At 38.7% G+C, this 24,075-nt stretch overlaps 2 protein-coding genes across 2 annotated transcripts in view; one reads left to right on the top strand and one right to left on the bottom strand.

Moving 5' to 3' along the window:
• Window positions 1-801: 801 nt before the first annotated feature.
• Window positions 802-1,680, top strand: LOC115502196 (putative protein ZNF720). The gene is made up of 3 exons (XM_030297375.1): window positions 802-822; window positions 943-1,069; window positions 1,574-1,680. Exons 1-3 carry the CDS (start codon window positions 802-804, stop codon window positions 1,678-1,680), a joined length of 255 nt encoding a protein of 84 aa, XP_030153235.1.
• A 179-nt stretch (window positions 1,681-1,859) lies between these two features.
• Window positions 1,860-24,075, bottom strand: part of LOC115502194 (zinc finger protein 726-like) — a 73,219-nt gene continuing 51,003 nt past the window's right edge. Inside the window, 1 exon segment of the mRNA XM_036064216.1 lies at window positions 1,860-1,936. Coding sequence (XP_035920109.1) covers window positions 1,860-1,936 — 77 coding nt within the window.

The following is a 24,075-nucleotide window of genomic DNA, read 5'->3' as shown; positions in this document are numbered from 1 at the left end:
GAGTTGATAACATGTGGGAGTTTCCTTGAGGAGAAAGAATCATCTGTCCCCTTGATGTTCTGCCACTGAGTGTCATCACCAGGTGGAGAGAAAAAGGAGAAAACAGCTAAACATGGTAGAATAACAAAAAGAAAAAAAGCCCTAATAAATTTTTATTTTACTCCACACTCTGGTCACAGAAATACCCTTTTATTTACTGCTTTATATGTTGAGAAAATGAAAACAATAATCACATAATTGATGTATTTGTGTGTCTTAAAATCCTCCAAGATAATAGAGTCATAATAGAAAGTGCAGCAGCTGGGGTTGTCACACAAAGGAAAATTGATTTGCAGCCGATAAGAAGATCAGAGGGAATAACTTCCAAAGGAGACTCTCAGATCAAGGGTGTGTGTGTGTGTGTGATGATTTCCTTTTATTTTAGATTTGGGTGGATAATGAGGAAGTGGAACCTGGTCATCTTATGTAGAACTGGACATAATGTCATACATGTGACTTAAGAGAACACTTCTATGCATACTTTGTGTTATGTAGGTGAGGTTTGTGTTCTTCCTTGGGTGGAGATTTTGGTATTACAAGAGGTTAAGATAGCTGTCCTCACTCCATGTGTTAACTCCATCATCCATATACATAAATATGAGTTGGGTTAAGCTCAAAGTGGCCTGCCCAAGCTCTTTCTTAGGACAGTCATTATATTTTGTTGAATGTTTTCTGTTTCCATGACAGGAGACTGTGTCCACAGGGTGTTTTGCCAGAAGTAAAAGTTAAAATAGAAAAAAGAGGCTAAGTAAAATGAGGAATATGGTCAGTGGGTACATGCAGGTAAGTGGTGAACGTCAGTTGTTGTAGTCTATCTGGTGACAATAATTCCCTCTTTCATCTTAGGTACCATTATGAACTATGCCAATGGCCACTTCTTTGTAACTGTGGTATTTATTGCAGGGACTGCTGACCTTCAGAGATGTGGCAATAGAATTCTCTCAGGAGGAGTGGGGATGCCTGAATCACAGTCAGAGGGAACTGTACATGGATGTGATGTTTGAGACCTATGGACACCTCCTTTTCTTGGGTAAGGGTAACGCCTTCTAGATTTCCCACACCACCCTCAGAGTTTTGTTCCTTCCTTTGACAACTCTCTCTTGGAAGCTTCCTCTTTGCATGACTGAAATTGAGATTCCTGCAGTAAGAGAAGGAGGTAAGGATTTGTAGATGTAGAGAAATATCTTCATGATGTTTCCTTTTCAGCTTTAGTCTCCCCTTTTTTTAAGGTATCATCACCATTTCTGAAGATTAATGTCAATTCTAAACATTGAGTGGCATAAGATGGTATTGCCCAAATCTTAAACTCCAATTTTTATTCCTTATTGTATTGGTAGTACTTGGAATGCAGGTCATGATGTGAATATTTGAAACTCCTCCTGCATGTTCTAAAGGGGCTTTTTCTTGTGCAACTCTGTTTGGGAAATCATTTTTTTTAGAATTCTCCTATGTCCCTTCTTGTTTGCTGCGTACAATACTGGGTTGAAAGATAGAATCTCCAGCGATAATTATATTCCTTCTTTCTGATAAACAGGTCTTGTGTCAAAACCAGACCTGGTCATTGTTTTGGAACAAGAGAAGGAGCTGTGGGGTGTGAAGAGAAAGGAGACAGTAGTCTTACACCCAGGTAGGTGGAAGTGAAGCAGATGACACAAGTGAGGTCCAAATGTGAAGGAGGAAGATGGGTCTTAAAATGTTGTTCAGGTAGCTCTCCTTGAATGGAAATTCATTTACAAAGCCGAGTTTTATGTCTTTCCCTCTCCCAGAGGGACATCTGCTGTCTAACACATCATGCTCTTTGATTCTCCAAGGACTGTCCTTCAGCTCCACTGAAGGTCCACCACATCCACAGTGAGGGCCTCCATAATCTGAGAGCTTCTCCATTGCTGTGAGAGCCCTAGAGTAAGGAGATTAAGCCCCATGTCAGGTTATGAGCTGAGAATGGAACCTGCTTGAGATTCTCTCTCCCTCTCCTCCTGCCCTTCCCCAGCTCTCTCTCTCTCAAAATAATAATAATAATAATAATAATCTACCTGTGTATCAAGTTTAGATTTTTTTTTATCTTTAATTGGGTGTCGTACCCAGGACATGCTTTGGTACCATTCTCATTAACTTTTGTGTCCTCTATAATATTTTCTTTGTGGTTTACATAAAGGTTACTTAAAACATCTTAAAGATATAAAAACCCATTTCAAACTGATAATTGCATACAAAATTATTCTACTTATAAGCTCCATCCCTGCACCCACCTTAAGTTACTGATATCACAAATTCTATCTTTTAATATGTAATTTATTACCTAGATTTATGATTTTTGTACTTCTTTAAGATTTGTTTATTTATTTATATAGGGAGAATGAGCAGGGAAGGGGCAGAGAGCAAGGGGGTCAAAGGATTGGAAGCAGGCTCTGTGCTGTAAGAATGGAGCCTGATGAGGGGCTCAGACTCTTGAACCATGAGATCATGACCTGAGCTGAAGTCTGATGCTTAATCCACTGAGACACCCAGGTGTCCCTGATATTTTTTTAAAATTTTTTTAATGTTTATTTATTTTTGAGACAGAGAGAGAGCATGAACGGGGGAGGTTCAGAGAGAGAGGGAGACACAGAATCTGAAACAGGCTCCAGGTTCTGAGCTGTCAGCACAGAGCCCGATGTGGGGCTTGAACTCACGGAGTGCAAGATCATGACCTGAGCCGAAGTCGGTCGCCCAACCGACATAGCCACCCAGGCGCCCCGATATTTTATACTCCTACTGAAAAAAAAAATACTGTAGCAGAAATTAAAGTGACTTGTGCTACCTCATTACAACATGACAGGTTTCTATAATTGTGCATTTAAAAAAAAATTCTTAATGTGTTTTTATTATTGAGAGAGAGAGTGAGAGAGTGCAAATGTGGAGAGGCAGAGAGAGTCAGAGACACAGAATCTGAAACCGACCCCAGGCTTGGACTGTCAGCACAGAGCCTGATGGGGGGTAGAACTCATGGGCCTTGAGATCATGATCTGAGCCAAAGTTGGTCACTTAACCAACTGAGTCACCACCCAACTGAGTGGGCCAACTGAGTGGCCCAATTGTGTAAATTTTTATATTTAGCAGAGAGTTTTATGTTCTCATGTGGTTTCAGTTACTATTTACAATCCTATTATTTAAACCAGAAGGACCTCCTTTAATATTCCTTGTAGGACAGGTCTACTTGTAAACTCAGAGGGGTTTTTTTTGGGAAAGTCTCTATTTCTACATTCGTGGAAAACGGTTTTGCCAGGTAGGGTATTCTTAATGGATGTGTCTTGACCTTTCAATACTTGAATACATTGGCCCACGTACTGCCTCCATAAGGTCTACTGAGAACCCCAATACTAGTCTTACAGGAGCTCTCTTGTAAGAGATGAGTGGCTTTTTCCATGCTGGTTCAAATTTCTCTTTTCACTTGTGAGTTTTGATAGGTTAAGTATAAGATGTCACTGTGTTCATGTCTTGACATTTATCCTGCTGTGAATTGACTGAGTTTGTATCATTTGTCTCTTCTTTCCACATACAGACTTGACTTCTTGATGTCAATGCTCTGCCCCCTTTCCCTCCCCTCTCTTCAGGAGTTCCCTTAATGTACGTATTGAATTACCAGTTGGTGTTGCATGAGTCTCTAGACTCTGTCCTTTGATTCTTCATAGATAGTTTAATACAAGAGTACTTTAGGTTGTCTGATTCTTTTTTCTGCTTGATCAAGTCTGTCACTGACCCCTTAGTGTATTTTTAAATTCAGTAATTATACTTTTTGTCTCCCAATTTCTTGTTAACTGTTGGTTATAATTTGTTTCCTTGGGTTTACATTTTGGTCATGAATAGTTTTCCTGGTATATTTTAGTTACATATCTATTTTTCTTCTTCCTCCATAAGCATCTTTATGATGGTTATTTTTAATTCTTTGTCAAGCAATTAATACTACTTTATTAATTTAATACCAGTTTTGGAGATATATTTTGTTCCTCTAGTTGGAACACAATTTCCTATTTCTTTGTATCCCTTTATATCTTTGGTTGATATTTGTGAATTAAAAAAAAAAAACAAGCAAACAAAAAACCCCACCAAAGGTAAAACAAAACAAAACAAACAAACAAAAAAACCTACAGCCTCTGGGCTCAGGATTATGGACTTTTGTTGTACAGAAGAACACAAATTATAGTAATTCTGGGGACAGTGACACATTCTGGGCATTTGTCATGTCTGAATTTCTGTAACTGCAAAGTTTAAAAAGTGTAGTTACTCTTTAGAGCTCGTGATACCTTCCTCTCTCTGTCTTCAGCTCTGTAGTCTCTCCCGTGTTTGAACAAATGCTCACCTTTTGTCTGAGCAGCCACCACAGTGTATCCAGAGGATGCTCTCATTCCTTCTGCTTCCCATGCCGTGCATGACAGAAACAAGTCCCTCAAGACAGCAAAGAAACCAGATCGTTGAACATACATTTGTTTGTCTCCTCGACAGAGGGAAGACTTTTTTGTCACTGTGTTGTCATGGAGTGTCAGGGAGAGTGGGCAGCTGTTGTAGGCAAGTGTCCTAAACGTTCTTTGTTTTTTCAATGTGGATCTTCTTTTACACTTGTCTGGATGTGCTGTGTTCTGCCAACTGGCTTCTGGAGCACTCAAGAAGGTTCTTTGGTCTATATTTTGTCTCCATGAAAGAGTAAAGTCCTGTTGCCTACTATTTCTCTATTCTGCTGATGTCCTATCATGGGTATTAATTTTGCATATTAGCCTTTTTACATATATGCCTGTCAGTGTAGTAACTACAATGACTTCTTTTGTATCTTTTAGTTGTATCTTTCTGTAACACCCTAGGCTTGTTGGCACCGGGAGACTCTCCTGTACCAAAGGAGAGTCATTTGGTACAGTGATATGGGAAGAAGTAGAAGCTGTGTCTCTGAGTATTTCTACTTAAGAAAATGACGAGGAAGATGAAGGGGGCATAAGAAATGCAGAAAGTATATTATATTGGATGTAACCAAAAAGAGACAATTACTTGTAATGAAATCCTACTGCTAGAAGAGATCAAGTATAGAAAACATTTGGGGGAAAACCCCTCCTTAAGTCAGTTATAGTTGCAGAATAATGTCTTTGAAGTAAAATCCAAAAATCCATTTTTAAACCTACACATTCTCTGGAAGGACATTTGGAAATGCAGGAAAATCACCTCGTCCATACCAGAAGTAATTGCTGAAAGCACTTCAAATATAAAACTGGATTAATTCCACAAATTTGGCATTTGAAAAGGAAGATAAAAATTCTAAATACGATTGATTTGAGAAGGCCTGTTTGGAGGGTTCATTATTCTTCCACCAACGCATAATTCCCCCTGTTTCAAAGTCTCTAATTTTGATAAACACGGGGGGGGGGGTGGAGATTATCCAAACATCAGTGTTCAATAGTTATCATATAATACTAAATTTGGAGCAAGCATTTATGTGCTTTGTTCTAGGAAGGCCTTTAGTGAGGACGGTATCATTTGGATTACTGAGGTGTTAATAATGGAGATAGAACTTACAAAGGCAATGAGTGTGGGAAAAATATGAATCGAGGGTCAAGTCCTAATAAACATCAGAGAACTCCATCTCCAGAGAACCAGTGTGAAAGTAAAAGCTATGGAAAAGTCTTCTATGAAAGCTCAAATCTTATCGTACATTATATCCTTACTGCAGAGAAGACTAGCAAATATAACACCTCTGGGACAGCTTTTTTTTTTTTAATTAAAAAAATTAATTGTATTTTTTTAATTCACATCCAAATTAATTAGCATATAGTGCAACCATGATTTCGGGAGTAGATTCCTTAGTGTCCCTTACCCATTTAGCCCACCCCCCCTCCTACAATCCCTCCCACATTTTGTTCAAATAATGAACAGTTATTCATTAACTCTTTTGTTTTTCCCCCTCCTTGTTTTTATATTATTTTTGTTTCCCTTCCCTTATGTTCATCTGTTTTGTCTCTTAAAGTCCTCATATGAGTGAAGTCATATGATTTTTCTCTTTCTCTGACTGACAAATTTCACTTAGCATAATACCCTCCAGTTCTATCCACGTAGTTGCAAATGGCAAGATCTCATTCTTTTTGATTGCCGAGTAATACTCCATTGTATGTATGTGTACGGACTCTTTCCATACTTGGGCTATTGTTAATAGTGCTGCTATAACCATTGGGGTGCATGTGTCCCTTCAAAACAGCACACCTGTATCCCTTGGATAAATGCCTAGTAGTGCAATTGCTGGGTCGTAGGGTAGTTCTATTTTTAGTTTTTTGAGGAACCTCCATACTGATTTCCAGACTGGCTGTACCAGTTTACATTCCTACCAGCAATGCAAAAGAGATTCTCTTTCTCTGCATCCTTGCCAACATCTGTTGTTGCCTGAGTTGTTAATGTGAGACATTCTGACAGCTGTGAGGTGGTATCTCATTGTGGTTTTGATAACTCTGGGACAGCTTTTAACTGTTCTTCAAAATTCACTCAACAGCAGAGATTTCATAATGGGAAGAAATGTAACAAATTTAAACAAGGCAAAGTCTTTACCGTTCAAAACTTATCGACCTAAGGAGATACATACTGGGGAGAAGGCTGACTGATGTAGGTATATATGTAGGTGTACACATACACAAAAATAAATAAATGGCAAAGTTGTTAATCACAACTAAAAACTTCCTGAACATCAGAAAAACATACTGAGTGAAACCCTACAAATGTAAAGGATGTGGTGAAGTGTTTAGTTTGTAAGTAAAAGTATTCAACATGAGACATACTGGGGAGATAACTTACAAATAGCAAGAATACTGGCAAAGTCTTTACCTGGAACAGAACCTTAAGTAAAGAAAACATACTGGATAGAAACCCTAGAAATGTAATGAATAAGGAAAGACTTTGGGTTTTAACACACACATCAGTAAAAACCAGAGTCTTTATAAAGGATCAAAACTTGAAATATGTAGACATTTGGCAATCTATGTAATGAAAAGGCAAATCTAAACAAAATCAGAGAATTCACAGCAGGAAGCAGTAAGTCAATACCACTTTTCAAACATGATTCTAAATCAGAGTGTTTATTACAGAAAAAAATCCAAAGTTAAAATACCGAGATCACTTACATCAGTGTAGGATAAGGGGCACTAACCCCTCTACCATTGAAAATCTCTGTGTATCTTTTGAGTCCCCAGAACTTAAAACCATACGTACTTTTCCATGGAAATAGCCTATTGTTGAGGCTCTGTGCTGACAGCTCAGAGCCTGGAGCCTTCTTCAGATTCTGTGTCTCCCTCTCTCAGCCCCTCCCCTGTCTGTCTCTCTTTGTCCCCTGCTCTGTCTCTCCTTCAAATATAAACATTAAAAAAAAGTTTTTTTAAGTTAGAGAAACATTCTGAATTTAAATGTTTTGCTAATTAGTGTATAGAAAAAATACGGTAGCAACTCATGAAAATCTGAGTAGATCTTCATAATAGCAATTGTTACAAGTCAAGAATATTATTTATGCAGTTAAAATAAAGACATTTTCACAGATATCTGATGAAAGTATAGCTACTCTTCTATAAAAGGATGTAAGATTATTGTAAATCTACTTTTACTCAATAATTAGCCTTAATTTGGGTAGCATGGAAAGTACAACTCACAGATCATTATATCAGAAGAACAAGAATGATTCTTGAAAAACCGTAATGTGCATTTTGGCCAAGGTCATACAGTGATTTTGCAGTAGTTTGCTTAGAGTGTATTTGAAATTAATATATACCCATTAATAACCCTGAATGGATTTTACACTGTGTAATGAAAGAAGTGTTATCCTATACCAGCCTTAGCTTACCCCACCTTCATCATGTTTGCAGGTAAACAGACAGTAACCCAAATTACACTTGACCCTCATACAGCATGGTTTTGAACTGTGTTGGTCCATTTATAGGCAGGTTTATTTATAGTACAGTACTGTAAATATAATTTCTCTTCCTTTTGACTTTTTAAATATTTTCTTGAACTCCCTTTATTATAGGAATACCATATACAACAACTATAACATATCAAATATGTGTTAACTGACTATTTTTGATAAGGTTTCTTGCCAATAGTAAGCTATTAAAATAACGTGTTGGGGAGTCAAACTTGTACACGGATTTTCAGCTGCATGGGTGGTGGGAACACCAAACACCTGCATTATTCAAGGGGTGCTTTTTAAGCAGTGGGGTGATATCACTAATAATCTCTTTTCCCAGTGGTGTTAAATCTCAAATTATTTGAACTTAATTTTCCCAAAGTTTACATATTATATCTTTTCTTCCTTTTTGTAAGTGCTGGGGCATTAGGTGCTTTTAATAAGGATGATATAGGACTATTACTGAGAGTGTAGCTGAACAATTTCCGGATACATAATGGTGACTTGGAATACATAATGTATAACCAGGCTGGCTGCAGGGGGTTTGAACTGACTCTAGCTCCACCTAATAGCAAACACACTAGAGAACAGCCCCACAGTCACAAGCAAATATAAGTTCTTCATAGGAATTCCCCGATCATCATTTGTATAAGAGTTCCCACTCTCAGTATATTTACCTTGTGCGTCCCTTAGAGAAGAGCCCCACAGAGTCTGCAATTCTCCCTTCATTTTTATTTGAATTGTGCATTCTAGACTTAGCTCAGGAACTCTGAAGCAGTTCAACCATGTGCCCCAAAAAGGCATCTGCCCCAATCCCTGCCGTTCTCTCTGCCTGCACTCAATCTTGACCTCTCCATGTTACTCTCATGGCATATTGTGTACATTCTCCATTATCTATGAGCAGTAAATTATTTCAATTTGTTGTTATTGTTGTTGTTTGTTGATCCATGGCTCACAAAATAATACACAGGGGTTCTACTTAACAATTGTTAATTCAACAAAGTCACTACAAATATAAGAAATATCTACAGAATTCTCAATCACTAGTCTTATCCTATGTGTTCTTTAGTTTTGTTTTGTTTTTGTTTGTGTGGTTTTGGTGAGCATACAGAACAGAGTTTTATGATTTTGATATGCCCAGAATGCAATATATTATATTAAGCTAAAGATGGATTTTGGAGTGACGGTACTAATTAGGAAGAAGTATGCATGTGTATATGTGTGTATGCAAACCTGTATCTTCAGAAGGAATGGGAATATTAGTTCAAATGAGGATATTTCAAATTTCAAAATTGATGATTTCCTGACAATCAAAAATGTTACAGATTTATAATGGGAATAATTCTCTCTACATTGTTTGTATTAAACTTATATCCCCTAAATCTCTGTGTATCTTGGTTTGAGAATCTCCCCATACAAATCCTGTCTTATCTACCTGGCTATTAGTCATGTGGGATCTACTGTGTTTTCATGTTCCAATGTTCATGAACTGTTGCTTATATGACTTGCTCAGGGATTTTAAGATTATTTGCATGAAATGACATGGTGATCAAATATTAATTTGAATATAGGAGTAATTCTACAGGGAGCATATTCCATGTAGTTTAACCGATACATTTCCTTCCTTCTCAATTGGACAAGAACACTGAGTAAGATTTCTTTAGTTAATGTTCTTTTCCCTTCTAGGAAATGATACCATCCATGTTACTCACTTTAGTAGGACAATTTGATAAGGTGGAAACTTGGAGAGTCATGGGTTGTTTTCACATTTATTTCAAGGGAAAAAGACATGGACAGTGCTGAGAATTTAGTAGATGTTCTAAATGTAGGAAGAAAACAATATTCTATTAAGATTGGTGCAGTCCAAGATAAGAAATAAAAAACATCTAGGCTGAAGCATTGGCACAAATTCTTTTTGTGGGGAAGGACATCTGTCCTAGGCTGCATGAGAGACTGAGTTATAGAAGGATAAATTTTACTCATTTTCTTTACAAATCATCTCCAGTTCTTCTGTCTCCTCATCCCCATTCCACTGATGTAGCCATCACAGTGTTTTTCTTTGCTGTGTTAAGGAGAATCTTCCCCTCCCATGTAAGCCCTGTAGGCACTTGTTTGTTCTTAGTAGCTTGGCATTTTTAATTTTTTTAAGTTTATTTAATCATCTTGCGAAAGAGAGACAGAGAGACAGAGGGAAAGAGAAAGAATCCCACGCAGAATCTGCACTGTCAGCACAGAACCTGATGCGGAGCTCAAACTCACAAAATGTGAGATCATGACCTGAGCTGAAGTCCGATGCTAAACTGATGGAACCACCAGGTGCCTCTAGAATTTGTTAATATAATAGGAAATGGTTGGTAATTAGATCATTTGAGTCCTTCTCTAATATTTAAATACCATTTTGTCACCACTTCCCTGGAAGAACAGAAAAAACACCATCAATGGACCACAGGATTATTTCAGGCACTTGGTACTGAGAGAGTTATGAGGACAGATAAAACATGAGGATAGTATATTTTGAGAGGAAGATAGATCTTACTAAAAGCAAATATGGAGAAGTCCTGAAAGGCAAGGAAGGACAGAGTAGGAGGCTCCCTTTGGTCACTGTAAGGTCTTAGGAAACTTCTTGTGACAGAGATGTGGACTTGGGAACCAACATGGTGGTTTTCTGGGATTGAGGGAAGTCAGATCCTTTTTTCTTTATGATTTAATGAATTCCCCAGTGGTACTAAGGACTAGATGCTGTTGGATGCCATAAGTAACTGTAGTTTGACAGACCCAGATGTATGTGGGTTGATGGAGAGGGGATATTGGATGACTTAAACATTGTGGGCATGGCTTGAAGATGTCATATGACAAAATTGATGTTGAAGAAGAAAGCTGCTGGACACTAATAGTCAGAACCAGCAAGACCTGTGGGTAGTTCCCGAAAGCACTGACATTGCACGTATATAAGCCCAACATAGGTCTGACCTAGTGTTGATGGGTGACCTTCCAAGGATCCTGACCCACAGCTGACAGAAACCTCCCTCACTTCCACTTGGCCCTGTGACAAGTTTAATCCTGTCTCTGAACTGTGTGCAGAGCACTGATTAGTCTGGAAGCAGGTCACCAGTCACCAATACTGAGCATATTTCTGCTCTAAACAGCCTACCCAGTTTTTAGGCTAGATGTCCCTATGTTGTTTCATGGCCTAGGCCATCCTTACACCCATTTGGACCTGAGTGGAAAGAGAATGTCTATCAGTTGTAGAAACCAGTAAAATAAAGTAGGGTAGCATGTTCTACTCCCATTTACATTTGTTCAATGGAAGGAGAAGAATTCATTTTCATTACCTGTTATGTTGGGGTATTGAGATTTGCCCAGTAATGTCTAATGTGAATAATTGCCAATTCAGTTTCTTCTGAGAAGTACTGAAGTGGGAACTACCTATGTCACCATCCTAATGATGTCAATCTGTCAGTTCTCTGTGATGAATGTTTTTATGTCTCATGAGCTAAAAAAGAAAGGTTTCCGTATATACATGTGTTTATATTTGTACATGTATACACACACACATATATATGTATGTGTTATATATATATTTATATATTTATATTTATATATACACATACAGGCACACAGATATATGCATATATACATATATACACATAAGTATATGTGTGTGTGTGTATTTATTTATTTATATTTGGGAGGTATATATCTGTGTGTGTGTGTGTATAAATATGCATACACACAGATTGCTTGTTATCCATGAAGTAAAATATTGAAATAATGTAACTTAATATTGAAAATAACACTATTAGTATAATTACAAAATCCTTGTTTGTTAAAAATTATTTTAGAGTACTTCCTGTTTTAAAAATGTGCAAATAGGGGTCGACAGGAAGATGGCGGCGTAGGAGGACGCTGGGCTCACTGTGCGTCCTGCTGATCACTTAGATTCCACCTACACCTGCCTAAATAACCCAGAAAACCGCCAGAGGATTAGCAGAACGGAGTCACCGGACCCAAGTGCAGACGAGAGGCCCACGGAAGAGGGTAGGAAGGGCGGCGAGGCGGTGCGCACTCCACGGACTGGCGGGAGGGAGCCGGGGCGGAGGGGCGGCTCGCCAGCCAAGCAGAGCCCCTGAGTCCGGCTTGCAAAAGCGGAGGGGCCTGACGGACTGTGTTCCGACAGCAAGCGCGACTTAGCGTCTGAGAGGTCATAAGTTAACAGCTCTGCTCGGAAAGCGGGAAGGCTGGAGGACAAAGGGAGGGAGAGCTGCGGAGCCCCCGGATGACAGAGCTCAGTTTGGCGGGGAACAAAGGCGCTCGCCAGCGCCATCTCCCCCCCCCATCCCCCAGCCAAAATCCCAAAGGGAACTGGTTCCTGCCAGGGAAATTGCTCGCTCCGCGCAAACACCCAACTCTGTGCTTCTGCGGAGCCAAACCTCCGGCAGCGGATCTGACTCCCTCCGGCTGCCACAGGGCCCCTCCTGAAGTGGATCACCTAAGGAGAAGCGAGCTAAGCCTGCCTCCCCTGCCGCCGTGCACCTTGCCTTCCCACCCCAGCTAATACGCCAGATCCCCAGCATCACAAGCCTGGCAGTGTGCAAGTAGCCCAGACAGGCCACGCCACCCCACAGTGAATCCCGCCCCTAGGAGAGGGGAAGAGAAGGCACACACCAGTCTGACTGTGGCCCCAGCGGTGGGCTGGGGGCAGACATCAGGACTGACTGCGGCCCCGCCCACCAACTCCAGTTATACACCACAGCACAGGGGAAGTTCCCTGCAGGTCCTCACCACACCAGGGACTATCCATAATGACCAAGCGGAAGAATTCCCCTCAGAAGAATCTCCAGGAAATAACAACAGCTAATGAGCTGATCAAAAAGGATTTAAATAATATAACAGAAAGTGAATTTAGAATAATAGTCATAAAATTAATCGCTGGGCTGGAAAACAGTATACAGGACAGCAGAGAATCTCTTGCTACAGAGATCAAGGGACTAAGGAACAGTCACGAGGAGCTGAAAAACGCTTTAAAGGAAATGCAAAACAAAATGGAAACCACCACGGCTCGGATGGAAGAGGCAGAGGAGAGAATAGGTGAACTAGAAGATAAAGTTATGGAAAAAGAGGAAGCTGAGAAAAAGATAAAAAAATCCAGGAGTATGAGGGGAAAATTAGAGAACTAAGTGATACACTAAAAAGAAATAATATACGCATAATTGGTATCCCAGAGGAGGAAGAGAGAGAGAAAGGTGCTGAAGGGGTACTTGAAGAAATAATAGCTGAGAACTTCCCCGAACTGGGGAAGGAAAAAGGCATTGAAATCCAAGAGGCACAGAGAACTCCCTTCAGACATAACTTGAATCGATCTTCTGCACGACATATCATAGTGAAACTGGCAAAATACAAGGATAAAGAGAAAATTCTGAAAGCAGCAAGGGGTAAATGTGCCCTCACATATAAAGGGAGACCTATAAGACTCGTGACCGATCTCTCTTTTGAAACTTGGCAGGCCAGAAAGAATTGGCACGAGATTTTCAGTGTGCTAGACAGAAAAAATATGCAGCCAAGAATCCTTTATCCAGCAAGTCTGTCATTTAGAATAGAAGGAGAGATAAAGGTCTTCCCAAACAAACAAAAACTGAAGGAATTTGTCACCACTAAACCAGCCCTACAAGAGATCCTAAGGGGGACCCTGTGAGACAAAGTACCAGAGACATCACTACAAGCATAAAACATACAGACATCACAATGACTCTAAACCCGTACCTTTCTATAATAACACTGAATGTAAATGGATTAAATGCGCCAACCAAAAGACATAGGGTATCAGAATGGATAAAAAAACAAGACCCATCTATTTGATGTCTACAAGAGACTCATTTTAGACCTGAGGACACCTTCAGATTGAGAGTGAGGGGATGGAGAACTATTTATCATGCTACTGGAAGCCAAAAGAAAGCTGGAGTAGCCATACTTATATCAGACAAACTAGACTTTAAATTAAAGGCTGTAACAAGAGATGAAGAAGGACATTATATAATAGTTACAGGGTCTATCCATCAGGAAGAGCTAACAATTATAAATGTCTATGCGCCAAATACCGGAGCCCCCAAATATATAAAACAATTACTCATAAACAGAAGCAACCTTATTGATAAGAATGTGGTCATTGCTGGGGACTTTAACACCCCACTTACAGAAATGGATAGATCATCTAGACACACGGTCAATAAAGAAACAAGGGCCCTGAATGAGACATTGGATCAGATGGACTTGACAGATATATTTAGAACTCTGCATCCCAAAGCAACAGAATATACTTTCTTCTCGAGTGCACATGGAACATTCTCCAAGATAGATCATATACTGGGTCACAAAACAGCCCTTCATAAGTATACAAGAATTGAAATTATACCATGCCTACTTTCAGACCACAATGCTATGAAGCTTGAAATCAACCACAGGAAAAAGTCTGGAAAACCTCCAAAAGCATGGAGGTTAAAGAACACCCTACTAACGAATGAGTGGGTCAACCAGGCAATTAGAGAAGAAATTAAAAAATATATGGAAACAAACGAAAATGAAAATACAACAATCCAAACGCTTTGGGACGCAGCGAAGGCAGTCCTGAGAGGAAAATACATTGCAATCCAGGCCTATCTCAAGAAACGAGAAAAATCCTAAATACAAAATGTAACAGCACACCTAAAGGAAATACAAGCAGAACAGCAAAGGCAGCCTAAACCCAGCAGAAGAAGAGAAATAATAAAGATCAGAGCAGAAATAAACAATATAGAATCTAAAAAAACTGTAGAGCAGATCAACGAAACCAAGAGTTGGTTTTTTGAAAAAATAAACAAAATTGACAAACCGCTAGCCAGGCTTCTCAAAAAGAAAAGGGAGATGACCCAAATAGATAAAATCATGAATGAAAATGGAATTATTACAACCAATCCCTCAGAGATACAAACAATTATCAGGGAATACTATTAAAAATTATATGCCAACAAATTCGACAACCTGGAAGAAATGGACAAATTCCTGAACACCCACACTCTTCCAAAACTCAATCAGGAGGAAATAGAAAGCTTGAACAGACCCATAACCAGCGAAGAAATTGAATCGGTCATCAAAAATCTCCCAACAAATAAGAGTCCAGGACCAGATGGCTTTCCAGGGGAGTTCTACCAGACGTTTAAAGCAGAGATAATACCTATCCTTCTCAAGCTATTCCAAGAAATAGAAAGGGAAGGAAAACTTCCAGACTCCTTCTATGAAGCCAGTATTACTTTGATTCCTAAACCAGACAGAGACCCAGTAAAAAAAGAGAACTACAGGCCAATATCCCTGATGAATATGGATGCAAAATTTCTCAATAAGATACTAGCAAATTGAATTCAACAGCATATAAAAAGAATTATTCACCATGATCAAGTGGGATTCATTCCTGGGATGCAGGGCTGGTTCAACATTCGCAAATCAATCAACGTGATACATCACATTAACAAAAAAAAAAAAAAGAGAAGAACCATATGATCCTGTCAATCGATGCAGAAAAGGCCTTTGACAAAATCCAGCACCCTTTCTTAATAAAAACCCTTGAGAAAGTCGGGATAGAAGGAACATACTTAAAGATCATAAAAGCCATTTATGAAAAGCCCACAGCTAACATCATCCTCAACGGGGAAAAACTGAGAGCTTTTCCCCTGAGATCAGGAACACGACAGGGATGCCCACTCTCACCGCTGTTGTTTAACATAGTGCTGGAAGTTCTAGCATCAGCAATCAGACAACAAAAGGAAGTCAAAGGCATCAAAATTGGCAAAGATGAAGTCAAGCTCGCTTTTTGCAGATGACATGATATTATACATGGAAAATCCGATAGACTCCACCAAAAGTCTGCTAGAACTGATACATGAATTCAGCAAAGTGGCAGGATACAAAATCAATGTACAGAAATCAGTTGCATTCTTATACACTAACAATGAAGCCACAGAAAGACAAATAAAGAAACTGATCCCATTCACAATTGCACCAAGAAGCATGAAATACCTAGGAATAAATCTAACCAAAGATGTAAAGGATCTGTATGCTGAAAACTATAGAAAGCTTATGAAGGTAATTGAAGAAGATTTAAAGAAATGGAAAGACATTCCCTGCTCATGGATTGGAAAAATAAATATTGTCAAAATGTCAATACTACCCAAAGCTATCTACACATTCAATGCAATCCCAATCAAAATTGCACCAGCATTCTTCTCGAAATTAGAACAAGCAATCCTAAAATTCATATGGAACCACAAAAGGCCCCGAATAGCCAAAGGAATTTTGAAGAAGAAGACCAAAGCAGGAGGCATCACAATCCCAGACTTTAGCCTCTACTACAAAGCTGTCATCATCAAGACAGCATGGTATTGGCACAAAAACAGACACGCAGACCAATGGAATAGAATAGAAACCCCAGAACTAGACCCACAAACGTATGGCCAACTCATCTTTGACAAAGCAGGAAAGAACATCCAATGGAAAAAAAGACAGTCTCTTTAACAAATGGTGCTGGGAGAACTGGACAGCAACATGCAGAAGGTTGAAACTAGACCACTTTCTCACACCATTTACAAAAATAAACTCAAAATGGATAAAGGACCTAAATGTGAGACAGGAAACCATCAGAACCTTAGAGGAGAAAGCAGGAAAAGACCTCTCTGACCTCAGCCGTAGCAATCTCTTACTCGACACATCCCCAAAGGCAAGGGAATTAAAAGCAAAAGTGAATTACTGGGACCTTATGAAGATAAAAAGCTTCTGCACAGCAAAGGAAACAACCAACAAAACTAAAAGGCAACCAACGGAATGGGAAAAGATATTTGCAAATGACATATCGGACAAAGGGCTAGTATCTAAAATCTATAAAGAGCTCACCAAACTCCACATCCGAAAACCAAATAACCCAGTGAAGAAATGGGCAGAAAACATGAATAGACACTTCTCTAAAGAAGACATCCAGATGGCCAACAGGCACATGAAAAGATGTTCAGCGTCGCTCCTTATCAGGGAAATACAAATCAAAACCACACTCAGGTATCACCTCACGCCAGTCAGAGTGGCCAAAATGAACAAATCAGGAGACTATAGATGCTGGAGAGGATGTGGAGAAATGGGAACCCTCTTGCACTGTTGGTGGGAATGCAAATTGGTGCAGCCGCTCTGGAAAGCAGTGTGGAGGTTCCTCAGAAAATTAAAAATAGACCTACCCTATGACCCAGCAATAGCACTGCTAGGAATTTATCCAAGGGATACAGGAGTACTGATGCATAGGGGCACTTGTACCCCAATGTTCATAGCAGCACTGTCAACAATAGCCAAATTATGGAAAGAGCCTAAATGTCCATCAACTGATGAATGGATAAAGAAATTGTGGTATATATACACAATGGAATACTATGTGGCAATGAGAAAAAATGAAATATGGCCTTTTGTAGCAACGTGGATGGAACTGGAGAGTGTAATGCTAGGTGAAATAAGCCATACAGAGAAAGACAGATACCATATGGTTTCACTCTTATGTGGATCCTGAGAAACTTAACAGGAACCCATGGGGGAGGGGAAGGAAAAAAAAAAAAAAAGGTTAGAGTGGGAGAGAGCCAAAGCATAAGAGACTGTTAAAAACTGAGAACAAACTGAGGGTTGATGGGGGGTGGGAGGGAGGGGAGGGTGGGTGATGGGTATTGAGGAGGGCACCTTTTGGGATGAGCACTGGGTGTTGTATGGAAACCAATTTGTCAATAAATTTCATATATATAAAAAAAATTATTTTATATGATATGTTGTCTTGCTGGTTGTTTGGTTATGACTACATGGTTTTTGTTTGTCTTTTTTGTTTGTTTTTTCAATTTTATCATCCTGTTTTAGGTATAGTTCTAGGAAAATTCCAATGTACTATCTTCAAGCAAAGTTTAGTGTTACCAGGAACATAGTGTTTATTTATGTTAATATTCCAGTGAAGATATTGGGGCTTAGATTTACCACGTTTGTTTTTCTTACATCTTATATACATTTTTTTTATTTTTTGTTACCTGTGTTTTCTTGTATTCATATTCAGAAAATACTTCTACATATCATTCTATTTCTGTGGACATTGTGTACTCAGTAACATATTGCTTTAGATAGAAATTAAAGCATGCTTTTTTTGAAGCATGCTTTTAAAATCTAGTCACCGTGTAAAATTAATTTCTACATTTAGTATCAATTTGTCAGTATATATACATTGATACTTATCTATTCACTTCTATTTTTTAATGGAGGTTTTTTTTTTAAGTAAAGTCACATGTACAATTGATAAGTGAACATCTCAAGGGAATTTCACAAGCTGATCACGTGTCTGTAAGCCACTGAGATCAAGAAACATAAATGTTTGTCCTCTATACTTCCTTTTCATGATTAGTGGGGTTTTTTTTATCATTATTAGAAATCTTCCTTTATATTGAGACCACAGAGTCACATTCCTTTTTCTTTTTCTAAAAATACCATTATCTTTACAATTTCAATAAGAAATGTATTAAAAATCCCTGTGTTGTGTGGTGTGTGTACTGACTGAGATTTTCTAATCTTTTCTTTTTCCCCCAACATGGCTAACAAACTACAATGTTAATGAATATGTTGTATTGTGCTTTCTTTTCATTTGCTTGCATAAGTCATTTCTTGACATGGATTGACATCAGCGTGATCTTAGAACAGAGTTTTGTTGTTTCTCTGTCTTTTTCTACCTCTGGTGATGTTTAGAAATCTCACAAGATGACATACTCAATGTCAATTTTGATGTCAAAAGCCTTAAATGGACCTCTTTGCTTAGATCAATGCTTATTCCTCTATATCCATGACAGAATGACCTGCAAGGTCTTGACAATAGCAATAATTTCATGTCACAGACTCTAGCATGTGTAGAATATTGGCAAACCAATTGCTTGTTTACCATTATCTCTCTCTTTACTGAGTGTACATTGATTTCTAGATTTTTTTTTTTTTTTTTTGCCAAAGAAATGAGTGTAGTCAACCCATTGGTCATTATGTCTAAAGGAGTCTGAACCACAGTGAAAACTTTTGGGTGAAAAGATTTCTGCCATGATTTTTGATGCACAATTTCTGATATGTTTGTAGAATGGCCAGGGGTGTATCCATTGTGGTACAATGTGTATCTTTGGTGACTTCCAGACCATTCATATTAGCCCCATCAACCTGGTTGGAAGGAGCTTAAAGTAAAAGCTTCCAGATACATTGAGTTTTTAATTTTCCTCTGTATGTCACTACAAAATGAGCAGCAAAACATCATGAAGGCAAATGTATTTTGGGTACTGTTCTGAATATCTGAAGAAAATCATATATTTGCTATATACAGCTTTGTTACTATTTCTTGAGATCATGTTGTGACCTTATGAACTGGACCAGCATTTCTTTGATTTTCATCCAGTACAGGTAGAAGCAGTAGGTCAAGTGCATTCATAAGATCACTGTCTCTTCCATATCTTCATCTAGGTTCAGAGCCATCCACAGTATTTTTGTCCTTGTGATCACCCCTCTGTTTGATTTCACACAGTGTCCTCCACCTTTTATCTCTGTGTTGTACTTTTTAATATTCCCTATAGATGGTTGGTGAACACATGTCCTAATTCTGATCTGTTTTGCACTATCAGCCCTTTTATTGCAATGTGCCATGATTTCATGGTATCTAGGACCTGCTCTGCCTGGGTAAGGAATACACAATTCTCTCATCTTATCAGATACATGTAAGTCCTATGCTTTTGCACAGTTCAGGTGTTTCTTCATCCATCTCCCTTAGAAAGTTCACTACAGAAATTCAAGGTAGACCATCATGGGTATTAGGATATCTTTACCTGGTTGAATGTAGTACCCACGGTGACATTGAAAAAGTGAATGCTACAGGTCACCTGATTTTTCTGCATTGAATCTTGCTGATCACAATCTTGGAAAATGTTTCATGGTGTAAATTGAATAGGTCTTATTCCAGATCCTGTGTCAGGTTAATGACAGAATTAGTGCTTGATGAGGTGGTGTACACATGGGAAAATTATGCAGGAGCCAAAGCAAGGTCAAACTGGTGGATATTGTTGAGAGATTCTTCTCTATGAGTTTAAGTTTCTCTAAGGGTTATGTATAGAAGCATTGAAAGTTCTTATTTTATTTTTTTTTAACATTCATTTTTGAAAGGCAGAGAGAGACAGAATGTGAATGGGGGAGGGGCAGAGAGAGAGACACAAAGAAACAGAAGCAGGCTCCAGGCTCTGAGCTATCAGCACAGAGCCCAACGCGGGGCTCGAACTCATGGACTGCAAGATCATGACCTGAGCCGAAATCGGCCACTTAACAAACTGAGCCACCCAGGGTGCCCCGAAAGTTCTTATTTTAATGTCATTCCAGTTATGTGTGTGTGTGTGTGTGTGTGTGTGTGTGTGTGTGTGTGTGTGTACACATATATATGTAAATTTTTGGAATATAATGGTAGCATCTTGCTCTTGGATGGAGGACAGATTTGTTTCTTGGGTATGAAAACACATGTCTCCTTCCACAGCAATGTTCAAGCAGATATGCTAGATGTTCATTTAAGATACTAGGGTTTCCTATGCTCAGGGTCTCACAGATGTAACACAAACCCACTGCATGTGCAGCATCTACCCATAGGAATTGAAGGTGGGGGCTGAGAAGTGAAATTAAAGTGATCAAGAAGTTGAAGGTGTTTGCTGTGTCGTGACCCATAAGATCCTTAGATTTCGATCTAGGAATTTCCTGTCTTCAGCCAGGATTAGAAAATTGTTACAAACCAACTTGTTACATCATGGAATGTGTGCAACCTTGGAATTTTTATAGTTCTTGAGATTATGTGTGGACTTGGTTCAAAACAAAGTCAATATTCATGGGTATATTTCTCCTCTTGTTTCTGTGTTTTGTTGTTTAGTTGTACATAGAAGTTAAATCATATGGTATTAGTCTATCTTTGACTTATGTCACATAGCATAATACTTTCTAGGTCTATCTACATTGTCACAAATGGCAAGAAAGGACAACAAAGGTAGAAACAGCTATAAATACCTCTGATTGACTTTAATAAAGCCCCTTGGAAGTATGAGCATGATACCTTGCTTACAGAGTTCCCAACAGCCTTAGCAGGTGAATCAAAAACTTCATTTCCTAGGGGTGCCTGGGTGGCTCAGTTGGTTGAGCATCCGACTTAGGCTCAGGTCATGATCTCACAATTCGTGGGTTTGAGCCCTGCATCAGGCTCTGGGCTGACTGCTCTTGATCAGAGCCTGGAGCCTGCTTCAAATTGTGTCTCCTTCTGTCTCTGCCCCTCCCCCACTCATGATTTGTCTCACTCTGTTTCTCAAAAATAAATAAATGTAAAAAAAAATTCATTTCCTAAAAGCTTCAATAATGCTTGGATATTTTGGAGACCTCAAGAATACAGGAATTCACCCAAATCTATAGGTATTGCAGACAAAGTCTGATGGCAAGTATTTGGCTTGTTTTATACACTTGAAAGGCTATTAATAGTTCAATCTAGTGATTCCTCAAGAAAAATTCCAGTAAAGCTGGTTTTAAAGAATCTATAGATAAAAGCTCTATACTTGCTGCACTCATGAAAATAAACAGGCTGAGTTTTGTTTTGTTTTGTTTTTTTCTTAAAATACACTTAGTTTGCAATCAAATTAGTGTCAATTTGGCTCTGTTTGGTAAAAAATGAGGGTGACTAGAGTGAAAAAATTTTTCAATAATCCATCTTTGTAGGTATTTCATTTTAATACTATTCATCATAACCTGGACCAGATCCTGATTTCTTCTAGTGTCCTCCAATACCTGGCTAGAAATTCTGCAAGTAACACATTTATTAAATGTTTGTTTATTGAGTTTGAGAGGGAGCATGAGTGAGGGAGGAGGAGGAGGAGAGAGAGAAAGAGAGAGAAAGGAAGAATCCCAAACAGGCTGCTCACTGTCAATCAGGGCAAAGTCCAAAAGGGGGCTCAATCCAAGGAACAGCTAGGTGAAGACCTGAACCAAAATCAATAGCCAGACACTTAATAGGCTTGGCCACCCAGATGCCCCTCTCCCCAAAGTAATATTTTTATTTGTCTCCTACCTTCCTGACTTGAAATCATTTGAAAACTAAAACTGCCTCTTTTCCTGAAGCTCTGCAAACTTAATATAAGTGATTTGATGTAAAGAAATTGTCGTTAATAGCTCATATATAGGCAATCTTAGTGCTGTGGTTCTATGGGCCACTGAAAAGATTGCCAGAAGTGTTTGCACTATAATATAGGAAGATCTGTCAGGTTGTCCCTACTGCCCTACTGTATCTGAAGATGATTCAAGTCTGACATCTAGACGTCTGTGCCACTAGCCACCCTTAGAAGTCAGAAACTGATTTAATAATTGATCTAAATATGAAGCATAGTTTTTACTTTGTTTTCATATAAATGCCTCATTTAATAACATTACTTGAACCACAGAACTAACTTTGACAATATACTTGTGTTATTGCCTCCTAAAATGATTTTGACTAAACTGATCAGTCAAGACTAAACTGCTGGATCAATGACATGAGACTGTCACATCAACTTTTAATATCAGAAACTCCTCGGGAAGTTTCTCTGGGGGAACTGATGGGTTTAGGACAGTCTTTCCACCTCTAATCCCCACATTATGCTACTTGGTCCTGTGGATAATTGGAGATGAAGAAAGTTGAGAACCTACAGGTTAGAAAGAACGTTTCCCCCTTTGTTAACCACACAGAAGAATCTATATTGGGGGTCCTCCCAGAATAAGAGTTATTAACAGAGCCAAAGCTTATCTCAGTGACCCATCTGTAAGGTAGGACAAACATCTATTTACCAAATATGTGCTTTTCTTATCCCTCTGTGAAAAGCATTAATTTCCTACAAAGAGCCAGACTCCTACCCATAGTTCACCATTATATTTGTACATCATCTTTCCGGCCAGTCTTTAGAATTGCATGTTTATGTGGATTTCCTGTACATACACCTATTAAATTTGATTTTCTCCTGTCAGTCTGTCTCATGGCAATTTGATTACAATCCAGTTAGAAGGACCTTCAAGACAACAAGAATTCTTGTTCTCTGACAGAGAATTTGACTTAAATGCCTCATTTCTTGGCATCCCATTTCAAGTATAAAAAGTATAAAAAGATGCTGGAGCGATAGAACGTACTTGTAGAGGAGTTGATATTTTTGAACTCAGTTTTTGTCACTATTTCAGAAGGTTCCTTATTTATTTCCTGTGTGGATACTATGTAGTCAGTGTTTTCTTGAAAAACTTCTAAGTAGCAGTCAAAATATATATTCCATTCAATTTAATATCGAGGTTTAATATAGATGGTTCTCTGGAGGTGGATGCATAAATGTACAAATTAAGTATTTCAAGGCCACTTGAGCATTAAAATCCTTAGTATAATTTCCTATTTACTTAGATACTTGCAAATATGTCATCCATGTGTGTTAAACATGAATCCCACCAGATTGTTGGAAGATGGTTCTCCATCCTTTTCCCCATTGTGATGGTTTATTTTGATTCCTAGTGGGCTTAAATGCTCAGCACCACCTAAGGGGTTTTAACTGTGAATGAATGTGCTACTTAGAATGACCTTGCTCCCTCAGGTGTCATCCTGGAGTTTGTTGATTGTATTTTGTGTCTTGGTTTTCTCCGGACTTAACCTGCCTAAATTCAAAGTGTTCAGGATGTTAAGGGACTCATTCTTCAATTCTTCCTCTGAGAGACCAACTAAATTATTTGTGTTGTGAATGGGAATTCCGGTAATGGCTGCTGGGTGCTATTTACTCTGTCCCTGTCTAATGAAGGAACTAATGTCCTTTGTCTTTGGATTCATTCAGAATCTCATCTACAGAATGCATCAAGCATTTACATTGAAAACACTATGAAGAATTTTAAGTTTCTAAGAGGAAGAGTCATTTCTGACACAGACCTGGAATATGTGCTTTTCCTGACTCTACAGTATATTGGGCCATGGAGTATTACAAAGGAAAATGATCATCCTTTATTAGAGTCCTAACTGAACACCAACCATTATGTAACATGCAGCCTAATGGGCTGCAGGT

This window comes from Lynx canadensis, chromosome E2 (genome assembly GCF_007474595.2).
Source record: "Lynx canadensis isolate LIC74 chromosome E2, mLynCan4.pri.v2, whole genome shotgun sequence".
Classification (NCBI taxonomy): domain Eukaryota; kingdom Metazoa; phylum Chordata; class Mammalia; order Carnivora; family Felidae; genus Lynx; species Lynx canadensis.
This window is presented reverse-complemented; position numbering and strand designations above follow the sequence as displayed.

What these genes read in the sequence shown, in the direction of transcription:
- LOC115502196 (XM_030297375.1), top strand. Translation starts at nt 802, where the DNA reads ATGGTCAGTGGGTACATGCAG. An exon ending in TGGTCAGTGGGTACATGCAG is followed by an intron (nt 823 to 942) that starts GTAAGTGGTGAA and finishes TATTTATTGCAG; the next exon opens with GGACTGCTGACCTTCAGAGA. An exon ending in TGGACACCTCCTTTTCTTGG is followed by an intron (nt 1,070 to 1,573) that starts GTAAGGGTAACG and finishes TCTGATAAACAG; the next exon opens with GTCTTGTGTCAAAACCAGAC.